Source organism: Chelonus insularis, unplaced genomic scaffold (genome assembly GCF_013357705.1).
Source record: "Chelonus insularis isolate UGA/USDA-ARS -01 unplaced genomic scaffold, ASM1335770v1 contig_88_pilon, whole genome shotgun sequence".
Lineage (NCBI taxonomy): Eukaryota > Metazoa > Arthropoda > Insecta > Hymenoptera > Braconidae > Chelonus > Chelonus insularis.
This window is the reverse complement of record NW_023276776.1, coordinates 4,007,706-4,025,274: the sequence shown is the minus strand read 5'-3', so window position 1 is coordinate 4,025,274 and position 17,569 is coordinate 4,007,706. Positions and strand designations below refer to the sequence as shown.

The 17,569-nt window shown below is 28.5% G+C and overlaps 4 protein-coding genes across 5 annotated transcripts in view; 1 reads left to right on the top strand and 3 right to left on the bottom strand.

Annotated features, from left to right (window-relative positions):
* Positions 1 to 17,569, top strand: part of Con (Connectin) — a 57,384-nt gene that overhangs the window by 5,434 nt on the left and 34,381 nt on the right. The window lies entirely within an intron of this gene.
* Positions 282 to 5,224, bottom strand: LOC118072146 (jouberin-like). The gene is made up of 4 exons (XM_035091788.1): positions 4,781 to 5,224; positions 3,373 to 4,561; positions 1,946 to 3,050; positions 282 to 1,437 (listed from the first exon to the last, which is right to left on the bottom strand). The coding sequence occupies exons 1-4, from the start codon at positions 5,222 to 5,224 to the stop codon at positions 282 to 284; spliced, it is 3,894 nt and encodes a 1,297-aa protein (XP_034947679.1).
* Dnai2 (dynein, axonemal, intermediate chain 2) lies at positions 5,760 to 9,007 on the bottom strand. Its single transcript, XM_035091787.1, has 8 exons — positions 8,816 to 9,007; positions 8,561 to 8,722; positions 7,853 to 8,111; positions 6,860 to 7,466; positions 6,652 to 6,787; positions 6,360 to 6,506; positions 6,032 to 6,238; positions 5,760 to 5,857 (listed from the first exon to the last, which is right to left on the bottom strand). The coding sequence occupies exons 1-8, from the start codon at positions 9,005 to 9,007 to the stop codon at positions 5,768 to 5,770; spliced, it is 1,800 nt and encodes a 599-aa protein (XP_034947678.1). The 3' UTR covers positions 5,760 to 5,767.
* LOC118071812 (UDP-glucuronosyltransferase-like) lies at positions 9,370 to 15,756 on the bottom strand. Its single transcript, XM_035091227.1, has 7 exons — positions 14,839 to 15,756; positions 14,308 to 14,586; positions 13,242 to 13,440; positions 12,421 to 12,597; positions 10,920 to 11,237; positions 10,410 to 10,638; positions 9,370 to 10,304 (listed from the first exon to the last, which is right to left on the bottom strand). Exons 1-7 carry the CDS (start codon positions 15,061 to 15,063, stop codon positions 10,163 to 10,165), a joined length of 1,569 nt encoding a protein of 522 aa, XP_034947118.1. The 5' UTR covers positions 15,064 to 15,756; the 3' UTR covers positions 9,370 to 10,162.

Sequence of the window (17,569 nt, the reverse complement as noted above, 5' to 3'; positions counted from 1 at the left end):
TTTTTCTATTTTTCATGGTTTCTATTTAGCTTTTTTCCTAGCTTTATTCTACATACTCTGTTTTAATATATACATTTAGAAATTCCTTTTCAATAAATATCTCACGATAAAATAAAAAATGTTGTCTAATTCATTCTCAGCATTGCTATTTAATTGAACGATGAATTATAATTGTTCAATAAACATGATATTCTTGGAGACAGTTCTTGCTCAATAATTATTTATTATTTCATGTTGTAGATCTATTTATTTTTGTTTTTTATTATCAATATTTTTTTCATTTATACTAGATCATGGAGGCTTGATTTATGATTGATACTGTTATCAGAAGTTTTAGTACTTTTCTTTCTCGGTTTCGCTACTGGTTTTTCTTTTTCGATAATGAAAGTAACATTACTTCTAACAGAACTACCACTTTCACCCCTGGCATCATCACTTCTATCACTTTTAGGAGTCTTATCAATATCAACTGTGTACGTTCCACCACTCCCTTCACTACTTTCATGCATTCTGTTCTCTCTTTCTTGAATCTCTTTCATTTGATCACGTGCTCGACAAGAACTCTTAGTTGTTCGCTTCCGTGATTTTCTGTGATAATCTCTTTTAGTATTATCTGGTAAAACATTCTTTAAATTATCAGTTTGATTTTTCGATGAGAAAGAATTCCTTTTATGTCTAGATTTCGACCTTTTTCGCATTTTGGAATGTCTTTTACTTAAGTTTTCCATTTCTATTGTTTCTGTTTCTAAAGATGGTGTTAGTTTATCTTTAAAGGTTGATGATAGTGAAGAAATATTTTTAGATTTTTTTAAACTTTTCAGTTTTGGTGATTGCACTGAATCTAAAGTATCTTCAAGTTTGTTTACTTCGATGTCATATGATGATCGAGGTATAGAGGGACTGTGTGATAACATTCTGTCAATTTTAGCAATGATACCAGATAACTTGTTTGTACTTTTAGATTTTAATTCTTGTTCATGCTCATGATACATTTTCAATCGTAATCGTAAATCTTCACGACTATCATTGAGATTCTCATCCAGGTTTTTATTTTCTTTATTTTTTAATAAATCAGAATCATCAGATTCTCTTCTTGTCAAAATTGAATTGGATGGTGAACTCGAATCATAAGATTGTATACCACTTGGGATTCTTTTACTTCCAGTTGGATCAAGCATTTTTAATCCCACTGATTCTCCAGACAATAGTCGATTAAATCGTAATATTTTCACTTCTGATGTGCATCCAAAAATGCAAAACGCTAGCACATGCTCATGAGGATGATAATCAACACAAGTAATAGCTACGTCTGATTCATTCTGTTGATACATTGCAATACACTTTCCAGTTTCAATATTCCACACATTCAAGATTGCATCTTCACCCCCGCAGAGAAGTAGTTTGCCGCATGGAGATATTCTTGCTGTTATTTGAATCCTGAGGGAAATAAATGAGTTTAGCTTTAATTAAGTCAAAAATACAAAATAATTAGTTTACTAATAATTTTTGTATTAAATAAAAAATGAAAAATTTTTATCTAATTTTAATAAAATATTATTTAAAGTTAAAATAATAAAAAAAGTAATAATTCTATTAAAATGATAACAAGTATTTTATTACTAACATAATAACAAGACTTTTTACATTAATAAAGTAATGTGATTATTTTTTAAAACCTTTAATTTTTTTTTTTACTTTTTCTCTGCAAGTATCTAACTATTATTATTATTATTATTATTATTCTTTTTTTTTTTTTTTTGGAAAAAAGACCTTCGTAAATTATTTTTATTAAAAAAATTTAAAAAAATTTTGTCAATTTAGGTCAAAGTAATTTAAATTATTCTTAAATATAAAAAATATATCAGTTAAAATTTTTAATAAAAATAGACACTTCAATCGATTAATTTAATTCTGTCTATAAATTAGCATTAAATTAGAAGTTTACCTTGAATTTTTCAATCCATTATATCTTTGAACGACAGTTCCTGTTGTCAAATCGATCATCCTCAATTGATTATCTCGAGTATGAAGAATTAATTGTGAACTTGTAGAATATAAAATAATAGTATTAATCACGACGTTGTTTGTTTCTTTTAATTTAATCTTTCTTGTAATGACCCATTCTGTGGAAGATCTTCCCTTTCTCTTTTTTTCATTCCATTGAATTATAATACCTAAACTATCGCCCGTGAGAAAATCACCTTCTTTTGAAAAACATATACAATTAATAAAACCTTTATGTCCCTCAAGTTCCTGGATGAGTTCATAGTTTTGACGATTACTGTTATGGGTCCACATTCTTGCTATATGATCATAACATCCTGTTACGACGATTTGATAATCTTTTGGGTTGAATTTGCCGCAATAAATATACGAAGAATGCGGAAGCATGTTTATTTCATGGAAGTGTTTATTTTTGACATCCCAAATTCTGGCTGTTTGATCGGAAGAAACCGAAAGTAAAAAGTGGTCATTACTGGACCAGTCTAAACTGTAAATAAAACTCTTATGACCAGAAAATTTAATGAAAACTTTCTCTTCATCAATTCTATATACAGTTATTGGATAGTCATATTCTTCACAATTCGCACAAGCTAAATACTTTCCATTATTACTGAAAGCCACGAAAAAACATCCGTTTTCACTTGATTCAGTATTAAAATAGACTTCATTCGGAATTTTGCACGATTGAGATGATAAACGACTCCATTGTGTATGCTTTTTTGCGTCTGAAGATGACGGACTTAAATCTTTGTTGGATTTAGATTGTTCATCTGATAAGTCATTCAGTAATAATTGCCCATAATAAACTGGTTCTAAGTGAGGTTGATCCACTGACGTAACCATGACGTATAAAGTACTTGGATACTTATCTCGATACCCTAATTTCCACCAGGTGTATGGCTCACATTTTTCTTTGATCGATTTCTTCGTGTTCCGTTTGGGCTTATATAATTGCAGTCTTAATGATTTATCGATGTGTGACACACCTCTGTCACTTACTGGTTTTAAGAATGCCCAGGCTATTTTGTACCAACAGTTTCCACCACCTAAAAGTTTTAAAATATTTATATTAATAATTTTTCGTAAAACTTACTTTCTTTAAGAAAAAAAAACACTTTAATTTTGATAAAGATATTTTAAAAACTTCCAACAAAAGGATTGAGGTTTGAGGTTTTTATAGACTTTCATAAAGCATTTATTTATAATAATGCTTCATGATTATTACTGCAATTACAACTATTATTGTTATTATATTAATATTTTAAATTCCAATTAATCACAGTAATTACTAAAAAGATATTTTTTGTAGATATTTGCTTGCATAATTATTTTTCGCTAATTACATTAATTGCGATTCATTTTTATTACCTAAATGATCGTAATTGTTTCTGGCATCAGCGAAGCTTGGAAGATCAACTATTTCAAATAAAATCAGGATTTTATTACTTTCACTGGTATTCACAATTGCTTCAAAGTCATATTCAAATATCAATTCTTCTTCCCAATGAGGTACCATAGTTTTATGTTGTTGAAAATCAAATGTTCCAGTTATCAAAGGTTGCAAGGACACATTTTTAGAACTTGATTCACTAGGAATTTGCAAATAATTTCCTGTACTCTCTTCTACAATATGAACAATTACCATAGGATGTCTTGCCATAATATCAATTTCTAGCATATCAGCTTTAAAAACTGTTATTGAAATATATTTTTTTTTGCGAAGGTGTTTCGTTTTTTTTCTGACCTTTCGTGATTTAGTAGCACTTTTAATTTTATTTGAATGTGAAATGTCTGATGGTGATGTTGTCTGACTATGACTTGATGAGGACAATGACTTTTCTACTTTTTCTTTTCTGGTTCTAATTATTTCTCGCGCTACTGCTTCATCTTCTTCCACTCTAGCAGTATTGTATTTTGATTGTTTATTCCAAGCCACTGAACTGGTAGATTCATCTGTCATTACAACCTCTTGAGGAATTCTTCTTGTATTTTTTTTCTTTTGTCGTCGTGATGATGTACTATTCGATGAACTCTTTGCTAAACTCACATTATCTTGAACTTCATTATCAATAGAATCAATGTTCATCAGAGGTTTTGGATGTCTTTCTATTTTATCGCTGTCTTTAACATCTAAAACATTTAAATCTTTGTTTGAATGCACTGACAATCTTTCAATTTCAGAAATATCCTCTAAATTACTTCGCATTTCCTCAGAATCACCTCTCACTGATCCCATTTCCATCTTCATCGTTTTAACTGACCCATATTCTGTTTCAATTCTTAGAATTTGTTCAACACTATCTTGGTCTGATTCAAAACCATGATTATCCAACCCAAGATCGTCAATTTGATCATTATTATCAACATTAACGAGTTTATTCTTTCTAGGAGCAGGAATTGGCTTGACAGGTTTAAACCATGAATTACCTTTCTCAGATGTACTCGAAGACGATCCTTTCCTGGGAACACTAATAATATGAGTATCTATAGGTGTAGACCATCTTTTTCGTTGTTTTTTTCCAGAACTGAATGAGTTTTTATTTCGCTCTTCAAATAACTTTTGATGAATACTTGGAGAAAATTGATTGTTATTTTCTTCTTCATTAGTTTCTGATAATATTTCTTCAATGTTTTCTATTTCATTTTTTTCTTGCTGTAATTTATTAATATTTTCTTGATGAATATCTACAACAACATCCATAGACTTTGATTCTAGACCATTCGAGCGAATTTGTTCACTTCTTTTTAACTTATTTATTTTCCGTGAATTCAATACCTCCACTACCCCTTTATTATTATCTATATCTTTAATTTCTTGTATCCCTTCATCAATTTCACCCTTCTCAAGTACCAAATTTGTTTTTGATCCGAAATCATTTTCAGAAGACCAATCAGAATTACTTAAAGCTTGTGCTCTTACCATCATCTTTCGTTTCTCTTTAACTATTTTTTGTTTATTAAATTGTTTCTCATGGATAATTTTCACAATTTCGTCTCCATTATCATCACTGTCTTGTGTTTTTATTTTATTCAATTGAGAAGTATTTTGCATACCTTCTTCCATCATCAAATCTTGTGTAGACTGGCTAAGATTGTCTTTGCGGAACACACGAAAAATTTTCTGCATCTTGCTACCAAGTCCAGGAAACTTTGTTGTCAAACTACTGCCACGTCCTACTGGCTTATCATTACTTGTGTTACTTTTAGATTCTTTTAACATGGTCAATAATTATATGTAAAAAACCATGGGAGAGATTCATAGATGTGTCAGTAAATCTACCAGGTGTATGTCACTACCAGCTGCTAGAGTCTCTGCACGAGACTCGTATCCATGCAACGTCAATCGATATTTTTTACCACAACAAAGTGAGTTATTATTTTTATACCATTTATAACAAATCAATTATTATTAGATTGAATTTTTGGTGAATAGTAATTTAGTAATGAATGAAAAAATTGCAAATATCTGTCATTGAACCGAAATTTTTAATTTTTTTTCTTTTGGTGAAAAAGTAACCCAGTCGAGCCAAGGCTCTGAATATCTGATATAAATATTGTAAACAATCATAAGAAAATTGAAAAGAAAAAGAAAGTTTTTATTTCTGTCGAGTCTTGAGAAAAAATTTGTATGAAGAAATCTTGACATTCTTGCATTTTTATGTAATATATAATTTATTATTAAATACGGCAAAACTTTGTATCACAAAAATTATTTTATCTATTTCATGAATTAAATAATTGCTATTTATTTCATTCTTAAAGTTCATATTACCGGTGTCACTCCATTTACTTCATTAGGCAGATGATTATTATTTACTTCATTTTCCTCCATTGATGCGTACCTTGCTATTTCCTAGAAAGTTACGAATATTTTATGTTTGTTAGCAGAGTCCATATTTACATCAAATTATTTGTTTAAAAACATGAAATTTTTTACATCCAAGGCCATCATTAGTCATAATCGGTAACATAATCTATGTTGAATTTAGGTAAATATGTCTGAATGATCTAAAAAGTAGGTATTTACCGCTTCTAGTGCAACTTCATATTCGTTTTCACTTTGAAGAATTGCAGGGTTTTGAGGGTCGGGTGGTAATGATACCTTTTTTTTAGATTTTGAACTGACTCCTTGAAGCTCGGGATCAATTTCGACTTTCACTGATCTCATTTTCAAACGCGTTTCACGGTTCCTTGCTTCTATCACTTTTTCTCTTCGTGTCTCTCGTTCTAAAAGCTAAAATAAGTTTTTATATGCTTTTTTTAATAACTTTACCTTCATAGATAAATAATAGAAATAATTAAAGACAACAAAGTAAAAGGAAAAAAAAACACAATTTATTTAAGTGAATACTTACAGCAGTGAATAATAGTTTGTCATTTTTTTGATTGACAGTAAGAGTCTCAGAAAATTCTAATAAGTAAGTTGTTCCATTTTTCCCCGCAACCGCTGCTAGTTGGCCTTGCTCGTGAGGTTTAACACAAGTTAAAGCTTCATCGCAAACCTAAAATAAAAATGCTAAGGGTTAATTCATTTTCACTTCAAAGGAAATTTTGAAGCATTTTTTACATCAACAAAAAATTATTCACAATTAAATTTCATTCAATATAACATAAAATGAGTATAATTATTATATAATTATTCCTTACTTTTATACTCAAAGCTGGAGCATTTTGTTGAACAAGTAAATCCCAAACATCTAAAGTACCATCTAGCTTGGTTAAAAAAAAAACTGAAAATCTTGTGGTACTCCAAGTACCTCCAGTCAGAAGCTCACGATGACCTCTGAAGTTTAAATAGCATATAAACACTTTTGAATGTGAAACAAAATGTCAAAATTATCAAGTAAACACTTACGGAGTCCAACATATACAAGATTCTCTACAGTCTTCTGACCAGAGTCGTGCAGTCCAATCACCAACAGTCAAAAAATTTTTCACAAAAGTTGGATTCCTTTCGACACTGATCACTGGTCCGTACTGAGCCCTAAATCTAATAGCCATTTTTTCTCCAGGTGTCTTTCCTTTACGATTACCAGAAATAACAGTACCATTTTTTAAACCACACATAAACCTCGTTCCAATAGATGGTTCAAATTGTAAGGCCGTGACTCCGGTTGCTCGATCTATGTCCTGTTCTTCTGGTTTTGATAGATCAACTACCAAAGTATCCATAGGTACTTGGAGTTTCCTTGTATCCCACCATTTTATTTGTCCATCTTTTGATGAGCTGAAAAATTCTGTACCAGTTTTGGAATTGATCCAAAGGACTTTACTGCAAACGTCTAGATGACTGTTTTCAATCATACTAGTTTCTACGGGTTCACAGCCTCGTCTGATATCCCAACAAGCTACTTGACCTGTCGTCAATCCACTTACCAAGGTATTGCTGTCTTTAGGATTGTATTCCATTGAAGCAATAGGACAAAAAGGCTTGAATGTCACAAAAGGATTGTTGGGATTTTCTGGAAATTTATGAGGTACATTTTAAAACCATTTACTCTCAATTTTTTCGCTATTACTTTAAAAGCTTGAAAAAGTATATTTCAAAATTCACTTTTCAAATTTTTAGAAAGAAGTTTGTTCATTTTCACTAGTCATTTTACACAAAAAAGTTTCAAATAAAAGTTTAGTCATTTTCTACAATTGTATATGTATTTTAGAAACATTTTATCAACAGAGATCCATATTTTGCCTACGGAAAATTCAAATAGAATATCTTTTTTTTAAAAGAATTCTTTTTTCTAATTTTCAAAACACCTCCAAGGTATAAAGATTGTTATCAGAGTTTTAAAATTAAATAAAAATTGGAGTAACTATTTTTGTCTATATTTATATATATTCCAATTACCTATATCCCAAATGTATGAAAAATTACTGTGGATTGAAGATTTCTTGAAGTCTATATTGCAATAGCTGACTGCCATTCGTGTTCCTTGATCTGGAGACCATGAAAGATGAGTAATAGGACGTTTTAGAGGAATCGGGTCACGATAAACGTTAACGGTTCTAGAAAATGCCCTACGTATTAAAGGAACTGCTTCTGTATCATCAAAATATTGTTCATAAATATTGCATGCATTATTTTGAAGAATACAATGCTCCATGCCCTGAAAAAGTATGAATCATTCATCGACAATTCATTATTATTAAAAATTGATTAACATACACTATTCAATGCATTTTTTAAATATTCTTAACATCAAATAAAATATTTAGACTAAAGAGAATTCACGATATGACACATTTGTATTCAATAAAGTTTTTAACTTTCGTTCGTTTAGAAAGTTATCAATCATTGAAATTTTTTGGCATACTTTTTGTGTATCAAATAAAAAAAAGTGTTTTAATTTCAAAGAAAGTTAAAAAAAAAAAACAGTAATAATAATTTTCAAATAATTTTTTCACATTCTTTGTTCTGTCGAAATAAATATACATAGGGTAAATTATATTTCATTATCGAGAAGGTCAAAACCCTAGTTCTATTTGAATGCAGATATGTTGACTTGAAAGAAAATATGATAATGGAAATAAATTATACAAATACATTGCTTATTACTGGTAATAATTGAAGCATAGTATGAATGTACAGCTCATCTTTTTCTACTTTACGCCTGTATCGAACTGTTTGTTCTAAATCATGCATATTTATATCCTTTGGCCATCCACCTTCAACATGATGCATTCCCGACTCCTTGAAAGTCGCAGTTGTTGTATTTATCTGGAAATATATTCAGTAAAATACTCAATAACAGATTGCAAATAAAAATGAAAAAAAATATAATTTCCATTGGAGCTATTGTTAGTGATATACCTCATGGGCTGCAAATGTCTTACTGCATTGAGTACCTGCAGTTACTGGATCAAGTCGAATAAAATTATTCATTAGACTTTTATCAGGTTTTATATCAACTTCCACTTTATCTTGTTCCGTAAAATTACACCATCTCCCAAATTGTCCTCGATTTTTTGTGTAAACATACTGAGTTTCTTTTTCTTTCTCCATATTTTTAATTTTACTTTTTTCATAAGTGCTTACGATCGATAAAAAATATTTACTTATGAATATATTAAAAATCTATTTTCAAAAATTAATTTTTTCCCCATTCTAATGGATATTCTTGTTGACTTTACATCTCACAACAAACTTTTAACTTTGTTGAATCGATGATTCAATAGTGGCCAAGGATACTAAAGACAATGTGTTTACTTGTTCTGTTTAAAATATTTACAATCATAAGGGCATAAAAAATTAATATTCATTTTGGAGTTGTATTGATCAAAAATTTATTATCATATTGTACAATATTTTTTTCACTTAATAGTTAGAACAAAAGTTATATAAAATATTGAAATTAATAAATAGAATAAATTATAAAATTTTTATTAATTTTTTTAATACAATTTTCATACAAGTTTCTATTAACATTATATTATACATTCAATACTTCCTGGGAATATAAAAATCTTAAACAATTGTAATAACATTAATACTTAAAATTTAATTCAAAAAATTTTACATTTTTCACTATCACTAATGATATTTTTCATTAACAATAAATTATTTCTTAGCCCATGTACGTATATACAAATAATTCATTCATTTCGAATCACATCTGTATACGTGCATAATCAGTAGGAAACTTATAAACTAATTTGTCAGACTTACAACATATGGTCATCATGAAAATTCCTCAATTATAACGTCAGGTGGAATTTACAAAGTAACAACTCGAACATGCAAAACATACATTCTCCTCAAAATCATAATAAAAATTTCACAATTTTCTCACAACATTAATATTGCATCATTTTCATAAAAGAAAAAAAGTAAAGACGTATCATTATTCACTAAACTTACAATGTTAATTATCATAACTTTACAGCTTATTGTCTATCATATTTAATACATTATTTGAAGATTTATAACAATAAAATAATAATTTTGAATAAATATAAATAAAGAATTCTAAATAGTATTATTCAAACAAATACACATGAATGCTAATACTTGAATGTCAATGACCTACAGATTTTCTAGTTAATTCTATTAGATATTAATTACCTCACACAGCTATAAATCCGTAAAGTAACTAGAAAATCTGTCGATAAAGAAAGTCCATTCATTAGCGTTGATATAATCATTTTAAAGGTAAACAAATTATTCAATTTTGCCTTTAACAATCATATGCTTTGAAGAATACCGTCGAAGTAATGTTCGAAGAGTTTTTACCAATAAGAAAAGCACAGCCATATAGAAGACAAAAACATCGATTGAGTAGTATCGAAGGACACCCATATACCTTCAAGAATGAATAAATAAGTCATAAAAAACATAAGTCAATAAATATAATTAACTAATTAAAGATACTAGTTATTAAAGTAAATAATGAATTATAAATATAAACCTTGTAGAACTCTTGAGATGTTCAGCACCTTGATACTTTGCTACGTGTTCAACCCACCAAGTAGCTAATTCTCTAGACCCTAGTGGCTGATCCTTTAATAACGCACTTCTTCTTCTTGCCGCTTCTTTATAAGGATTATTTCGCTGTGCAGCTACTTTGAGGATAGCTTCACGTAAATCATTTACTGATATACTTGCTAAATTCATCACCAGAGCATAGCCAAGCTTTTCTGAAATTCGCATATTAAAAGTTTCCTAGAAGTGGCTTGTATAAAGCTGGATAATAAATAATTCAATAATGTGGTATTTGATATTATAAAGATGATTCCTAGGAATGCAATTTAAGGGATAATTTACATCTCTATTTAGAGAGATATGATCTCTACGAGTAAGATGGTCAGGACTTATTGATCAGTAGCATTGATACTTTTAATATTATTATTAATAATAATAATAATAATAAAGGTATAAATTTGGCCTATTTATATTGATATAGAAGTTAATAATTTACCAGCTTGAGCAGCATTGCCATCGTGATCACAGAAAACTGGTAGTACTAAAGTAGGAGCTGCATGATAAGCTGCTTCATGAAGAGACAATAGTCCACCATGAGATACGAATGCTCTTAAATGTGGATGACCAAGAAGTTCTTGCTGAGGCCACCAAGCACCAGTTCTAATATTGCTTGCCAGATTTTTTATTTTACTTCCTTCCCATTTCCATATTACATTAAAAGGTAGTGTAGAGAAAGCAGCAATAAATGTTTCCCTTAGAGCATCAGGCATTCCTGACGCTCGTACAGATGAGCCCATTGACACAAATATAAAACCTGTAAATATAAATTGAAATATCTTTATAATTATATTTATCATTTACAACTACTTATCTGCTTGTGACGCATTTTATGTCCTTTCTTACAAAGGTCTAAGTTTTTATTATTCTTTCTTTGATCAAAAGAATTTCACATTAACGATCATTTTTCTACTTTTTTTTTTTGTAAGCTTGGAAAAAATATAGGGGTTCTTTTCGTCAAGAGAATTAAGATTTAAGCAGTAGTCATTTCACACGAATGCTCATAATAAAATGAATTATTTAAATACAATTATAAAAGCTATAACTTTTATTTCAAAATATTTTTTCAACTATTAGTTGAAATTAATGTTTTACATAAAAAAAAATAACAATGTATTAGCTCTTTTTTGTTCAATTAATTTTCTTTTGATCGTATTAAATGCTCTTGCTTTTGTTAAAAAATTGGCATTTACTTTAGTTCTATTAACAATTTGTATGCAAACAAAAATCAAGTGCTGATAAAAGAAGCTTAAAATCAAAAGCTTTTTGCTTGTTTTCCAGTGGGAATGACGTATAAAGGGTCAGCAAGTGAAGTAAAGTAAATATTTATGTGTGAAAAAATATTCTTCATTTTTTAAAAATATTCTTTAATTACATTTCTTATAAGCAAAATAATGAAACATTTTTTTATAAATTCATGTTATAAATAAAATTCATCATTAATCAAGATACTTATCAGAAATATTTTAGTTATTACAAAGCTTTGAAGTTCTTTTATTCACATTATCAATTCACTTCTTTCAAATTATATCTCATTCGCTTGAGAGAATTAGAAAATCAACTTAACTGACTTTTACTGTACTACCTGCTCATCATTAATAAAATTAATCCAAGTCCATTTTTTAAAGAATTCGAAAACCTTGAATTTTAACTATTTTAAAACTTGATTAATACCACAATCGCTGATACTGATCACTAAGAAAACTAAAATATAACTTTAAATGACTGCCAATTTACATAAATAATATTTTCTTGAAAAATTCAATAAGAAGAATCGTGTATTCATTGTCTAATGTGTTTGGCTGATGCAAGTATCATGATTGATGGTAGACAACTCATTAGCTGAATAATTCACAAAATACGAAACAGTGTAAAAATTAATTGAAAAGGAAAGGATAAAAAAAGAATAGTTACGAAAGGTGAATGTATAAATAAAATACCTTTTCGAAGAAATGATTCTAAATCTGGACTGAGGTCCATTGCAGGACGGCAGTGAAGGCAAGCAACATTTACTACGTTCGGTAGATAAGGCATAGATTCTCCTACAGAGTAATGACTATTCTGAAGTGTCACTGATACTTCAGTAATTAATTCTCTCACATCAGGAACTTGATCTCCTGTAGAAAAAAAAATGTTAAATGTTTAATTAAAAAATTAGAAAAGAAAATATTTAACTAACTTTGTTAGAAAGAAAAGTTCATACATGTCATTTTCAATGTGTAGATGAATGTTTATTTATAAGAAAAAAAAAAAAATGATTAGCAGTTTAAGTATTGATAAATATTGAAGAATGACAGGAAAAAAAATGAAAAAATAAATTAGTCGTCTAAAAAAAATTGAAAAATATAATTAAAGAGTAAACAGATATGTTAATCAAGGATGTTATTATGCACTTGAAGTAGCCATGTTAAGTAATTTTATGTGAAGCAATAAATTTTGTTATAGAATTAAAGATTGCATAAGTAAATATACAGTAGTTGTTTCCAATAAGTTTAGCCTTGAATAAACACGTTTGTTTATATTCGTGAATTCTTAGATGTCAATCATCTAAGAAATTTAAAATGGACATCTTCAAATAAAAATAAAATTTTTAGTATGTTAAGATATGATTATTTTTATTATTTAGAGAGTTTAACTTTCTGTCTATTAGTTTTATTGATTTTAGAAGATACTTGAAAAATTTCAGCATGCCAAATTTTGCGTAATTAAATCGTAAAACTTTTAATTTATGGATGTCTCTAGTTTTTATTAGAATTCTTACCTAGATATTTTCTCAATGTTGGTTGAAGAAATCCTGTTGTCATCACCCAATGCATGATTTGTAGGATAGCCAAACAGGCGACATTGGTTATCCTTTCGAAAAAGTTCATGTCTTGAGTATAACCCTTGCCGAAATATGGAACTATTGACCATGGTGATGGATTGCCTTGACGAGCTATGGATCCACTATAAAGAGCAACCTGGAAAATATATTTAAATAATTCAATTTATTTTATTAACATTTCATTAAATATTTATTCAGATTAAATATTTTTGTAAAAAATAGAGTGAATATATAACTAATTTTTATAAATTAATTAATAATATTTTGCATTTGAGTAATACACTCTTTAGCTGATCTCTAATTTATTTTTGCTCGAATTAATTCAAAGAAAGTTGTGAATATTAATGGTTAGAATAATTTAAGACAATACTACTCATTTTTATTTTAAATTAACTCTCTCTCTAGGAAGATATTAAGAGTTTTATTTGAAACTTGTACAAAAAGTTGAAAATAATAAAATTTCTCAGATAATAAAATATTTATTTGCATGAATGATTGATGAAAGAAAAAAAAAATACGTCATTACTTTTATGTCTATTTGGAAAAACTGTTCTCTAGTTTATTTTCTAATTAGTTTTCGTTTGTTTGGTATGATGATAGGATCTCTGAGTACAAATGTACACGCATGAAAAAGGCTTGCAGAACATCCGGAATTGCAAGCACGATCAAAAATATTTTTACTTGCGTCATCATAAATTTTATTTTATATACTTTTAAATAAATTTATTTAAGTAATGTTTCTCCTAAAAAATTTCTCATAGAATTACTTATTATTTTATGATGAATAAATTTTATTTTAAAAATAAATAATAACAGTATTTTGTTATTAGTTTTTACTTCACTCAAAAAAATAAATTTAACAGGAAGAATATTTTTATGTTATCAAGAATTATATTAAATTACACTCTTAAAAAAATTTTCCTTCACATTGAACAATTTTTTATGAATGCTAATTACAAATAAATTATTTCCGATGAGATTTCAATCGGAAAGTATTTCTAACCGTATTTAGCATCATTGTAGGCACATTTTCTCCATGTAGGATTCCCAGAAGACATTCAGGAAAAGCACCGTCAAGAATCGCAACGTCCCAACTCGTATCTGCCTGATAATTTTCATTTGCGTCCGGTCGACGGATTCTAGCAACAGAGCTTTTGTCACGTAAAACTGCTTCACAGGATTCCCATCCGTATCGCATGGCATCCCATGGACTAAGAGGAAGCTCGTTTCGGAATCGTGATCCCACTAGGTCCCAATCGGAAGTGTAATTACCGACATAAGCCTATTAAGTATTTTGAAAAAATGGAGAAATCAAAGCAAATAATACATTGCAAATAATAACAGAAAGTAATCATTATTTCTATTGAAAAAAATTCTCTTTGTTTATGTTTTTCAAACGTTAATGTTGAAAAATTGAAAATAAAAAAATCAACAATTACATTGCTTTGCAATTGAATTATTATATATGAAATGAAAACTCGAGATTTTTCTATTATTTTTATTGGAGATACAAAAATAAATAGTTGAAAAATACCTCGAAAATAGAGGGAACCAGCTCTCGTAGTCCATTATTAGCGGCAGGACCAGAAAATGCACTCACTAGGGTAACATTATGTCCTCTTAATCTTAAAGCTGTTCCAAGAGCCACAAACGGAATTGTGTGGGATTTCGTACCACCCATTGTCGCCAAAAGAACATTATAACCATCCGAATAATTACAAAACAGTACAAAGATTAAGAAAATCGTCTTTCTCTTCATTCTAACGTTTTATTAAAGTAAGAATAATATTTTTTTCCCCCCGCTAATTGAAATTTCTTTCTTCTCTATCAACACGGTAAACAATGTTACCAAACAATACTTTCTTCCCTTCTGCTTTTTTAATTAATGTAATCTTTGTAATACTACAAAGTTATTCATAGTTTTAACTCATGAAAATAATTGCTATTAGATGAAAGACCTTTGCAGTATGACACCAGTGAAAATAATTTTTGGAGACCATAACAATTATGATTATTAGTGCTTCATAATTATTTCAATGAAAAAAATTAAACACTAATGAATTTTAACAGACAATTAATTCTGTTGATCTTTTCACTTATATATAATTAAAATTTATCTATAATTATAATAAAATAAAAATTATTATTCACAATTTTAATACAAATTGACTTCAAATGATTAATATAATCATTTTTGTACACTTAATCAATGAAAATGATGGTAAAATAAATAATGGATAGACTTTTATTATGAGACATTTTTAGAAAGGCGACAGATTTATCGATATAAATTGGACACTGTTATATTAAACTAGGACTCTTTTACACGGTTGATTTTATTAGTAGAGCAATGAGAAATCGCGGTACGGAAGCAGCTTTGAAATATTCACACGGAGTGTGAAAGTTTGACTGACCAGGGTCTACCGCCAGGTTTAATCATTGGCGAAGGCTTTACTTAAAAGAGATACAGCGAGTTTTCTCCCACCAATAGCTTCTCATTTAAACGTCTAAACTTCATTCACTCTTTTATCGCAAGCGAATATTGTACATTCTTTACCCATTCGGATAAAAATAAATCAGTTAAATATTTTCTTAATGAATTAATTAACAATTGATAACTGGATATTGCGTATTTTTATAGAATTAAACGGGAATATAACAGAACAAAAAGTTTCAAGGAATGATACAAATATGCCGAGAGAGTGAAGGAAGTATATATTTAAAAGTAGGTGGGGAGTGTTTAGAGTGAAAGAAGAAATTGTAAGAGAAAGGGATATCAATGCAGAGAGAGAGTAAGTTTCGTGATCAAATATCTTCTTCGATCAACTTACTCCTTTTCTGACGTTTGCTAATAATTATCGACTAGCATTATCTCGTAAATTGTATTTCAGCTTCATGACTTGACTCTTATTATATTGCGTAGAGTGCACATAATAGTTGGCACGACATATGCAATCATTCGTTTACTTGTAGAAATACTAAGTGAAACATTAAAATATCAATGTTTCAGTGCATACATGTGATAAATAATTTATTCGCAAGACTTGGTGGTATGTAAGTTGTTTGGTTATAGCTAAAGAATTAAGTGAAATTGCGGACATCCCAAAGGAAAACACTCATGTAGAGGTCAACAAACCTTTGTTTTTTTGTTCAAAATCAATTGGAGCAATCGTCTAATTTTAAACTTTGATTGCTTTCCTAATCACTCTTTCTGTTATATAAATAAAATAATTTCTATTTCTATACTAAACAATTTATTTTGACAGTTAGTGCGTTTTTAGTGTGTGTTTGTAAAAAATATGATTACAATATATCAGTTTGTCAAGAAAAAACTCGAATTGGTAAATAATTGTTGGTTGCTGAAGGACTAGAAATGAATAGAAAATAATTAGGACAAAGTGGGTAATTTTATCTTCAAGTTAATATGTTATGATCATAAAAAAAAAAATCAATTATTGTGGCCACTAAAATAAAATGAGGTATTAATTGAATATTTAGTTAGACCATAAAATATAATGCTTATGGTAATAAATCACTCATAAATTTCTAAGTTATTGACTAATTCATCTCTTAACTCTTCTCATAAATGATTTGACTAAAAAATTTAACTTGCAAATTTCTTATAGTTTTTTTTTGGCTCAGTTCCAAATTTGACTTAGTAACTATAAATATTATTCTATTTACATATTTCACCATAATATCAATTGTTTTATGATCATTTATGGATGTCTCGTGATCGGTTTTATGATTACCACTTAGATAATTAAAGTTAACTCAAGTAGGTAGTAAAATAAACTTGGAGAGAAAAAGTTATGCTGACATAATTCTTCTATACATGAAATCAAACCTGATTTAAGTCTAATAAAAACATACAAAATGCCACACGTATTTGTTGGTGTTTTATTTACAAATGAACCTTATTTTCATAGTTACATTACATCAATATTTCATGATGGTGAAATAATTTTCCAACTTTTATAAAAAATTTTTCATATTCTGAAAACTTCATCTCAACTTAGATTGCAAGTTAAAAGAAATATTATTAAAGATTCAACTTAAACATAATTTTTAAAAACAATGAAAAAATTTTTTTTCCAATATCAACATGACTTAAAAACTTCATAACTACAAGTGTCAAAATCCTGTCAGTTAATTAATTGAGTGACTCAAGAATTAATGCAATTGATGCAATTCCACTTTCCCTTTAGTTGGTAGCGATTGGAGACACGCTTGCGTGATTTAAATAAAGACTCAGTAAATTATAG

Excerpts from the sequence above, each read along its gene's own strand:
- LOC118072146 (XM_035091788.1), bottom strand. The coding sequence starts at position 5,224 with ATGTTAAAAGAATCTAAAAGTAACACAAGTAATGATAAGCCAGTAGGA. Across the intron at positions 3,051-3,372 it reads AAACAATTACGATCATTTAG|GTGGTGGAAACTGTTGGTAC; the intron begins GTAATAAAAATG and ends TAAAACTTTTAG. Across the intron at positions 1,438-1,945 it reads AATGGATTGAAAAATTCAAG|GATTCAAATAACAGCAAGAA; the intron begins GTAAACTTCTAA and ends TATTTCCCTCAG.
- LOC118071812 (XM_035091227.1), bottom strand. The coding sequence starts at position 15,063 with ATGAAGAGAAAGACGATTTTCTTAATCTTTGTACTGTTTTGTAATTAT. Across the intron at positions 12,598-13,241 it reads AACATTGAGAAAATATCTAG|GAGATCAAGTTCCTGATGTG; the intron begins GTAAGAATTCTA and ends TTTTTTCTACAG. Across the intron at positions 10,639-10,919 it reads TGGCAATGCTGCTCAAGCTG|AAAAGCTTGGCTATGCTCTG; the intron begins GTAAATTATTAA and ends TGCGAATTTCAG.
- Dnai2 (XM_035091787.1), bottom strand. The coding sequence starts at position 9,007 with ATGGAGAAAGAAAAAGAAACTCAGTATGTTTACACAAAAAATCGAGGA. Across the intron at positions 8,112-8,560 it reads CTATGCTTCAATTATTACCA|GGCATGGAGCATTGTATTCT; the intron begins GTAATAAGCAAT and ends ATACTTTTTCAG. Across the intron at positions 6,507-6,651 it reads CTCCAGCTTTGAGTATAAAA|GTTTGCGATGAAGCTTTAAC; the intron begins GTAAGGAATAAT and ends TTTTTATTTTAG.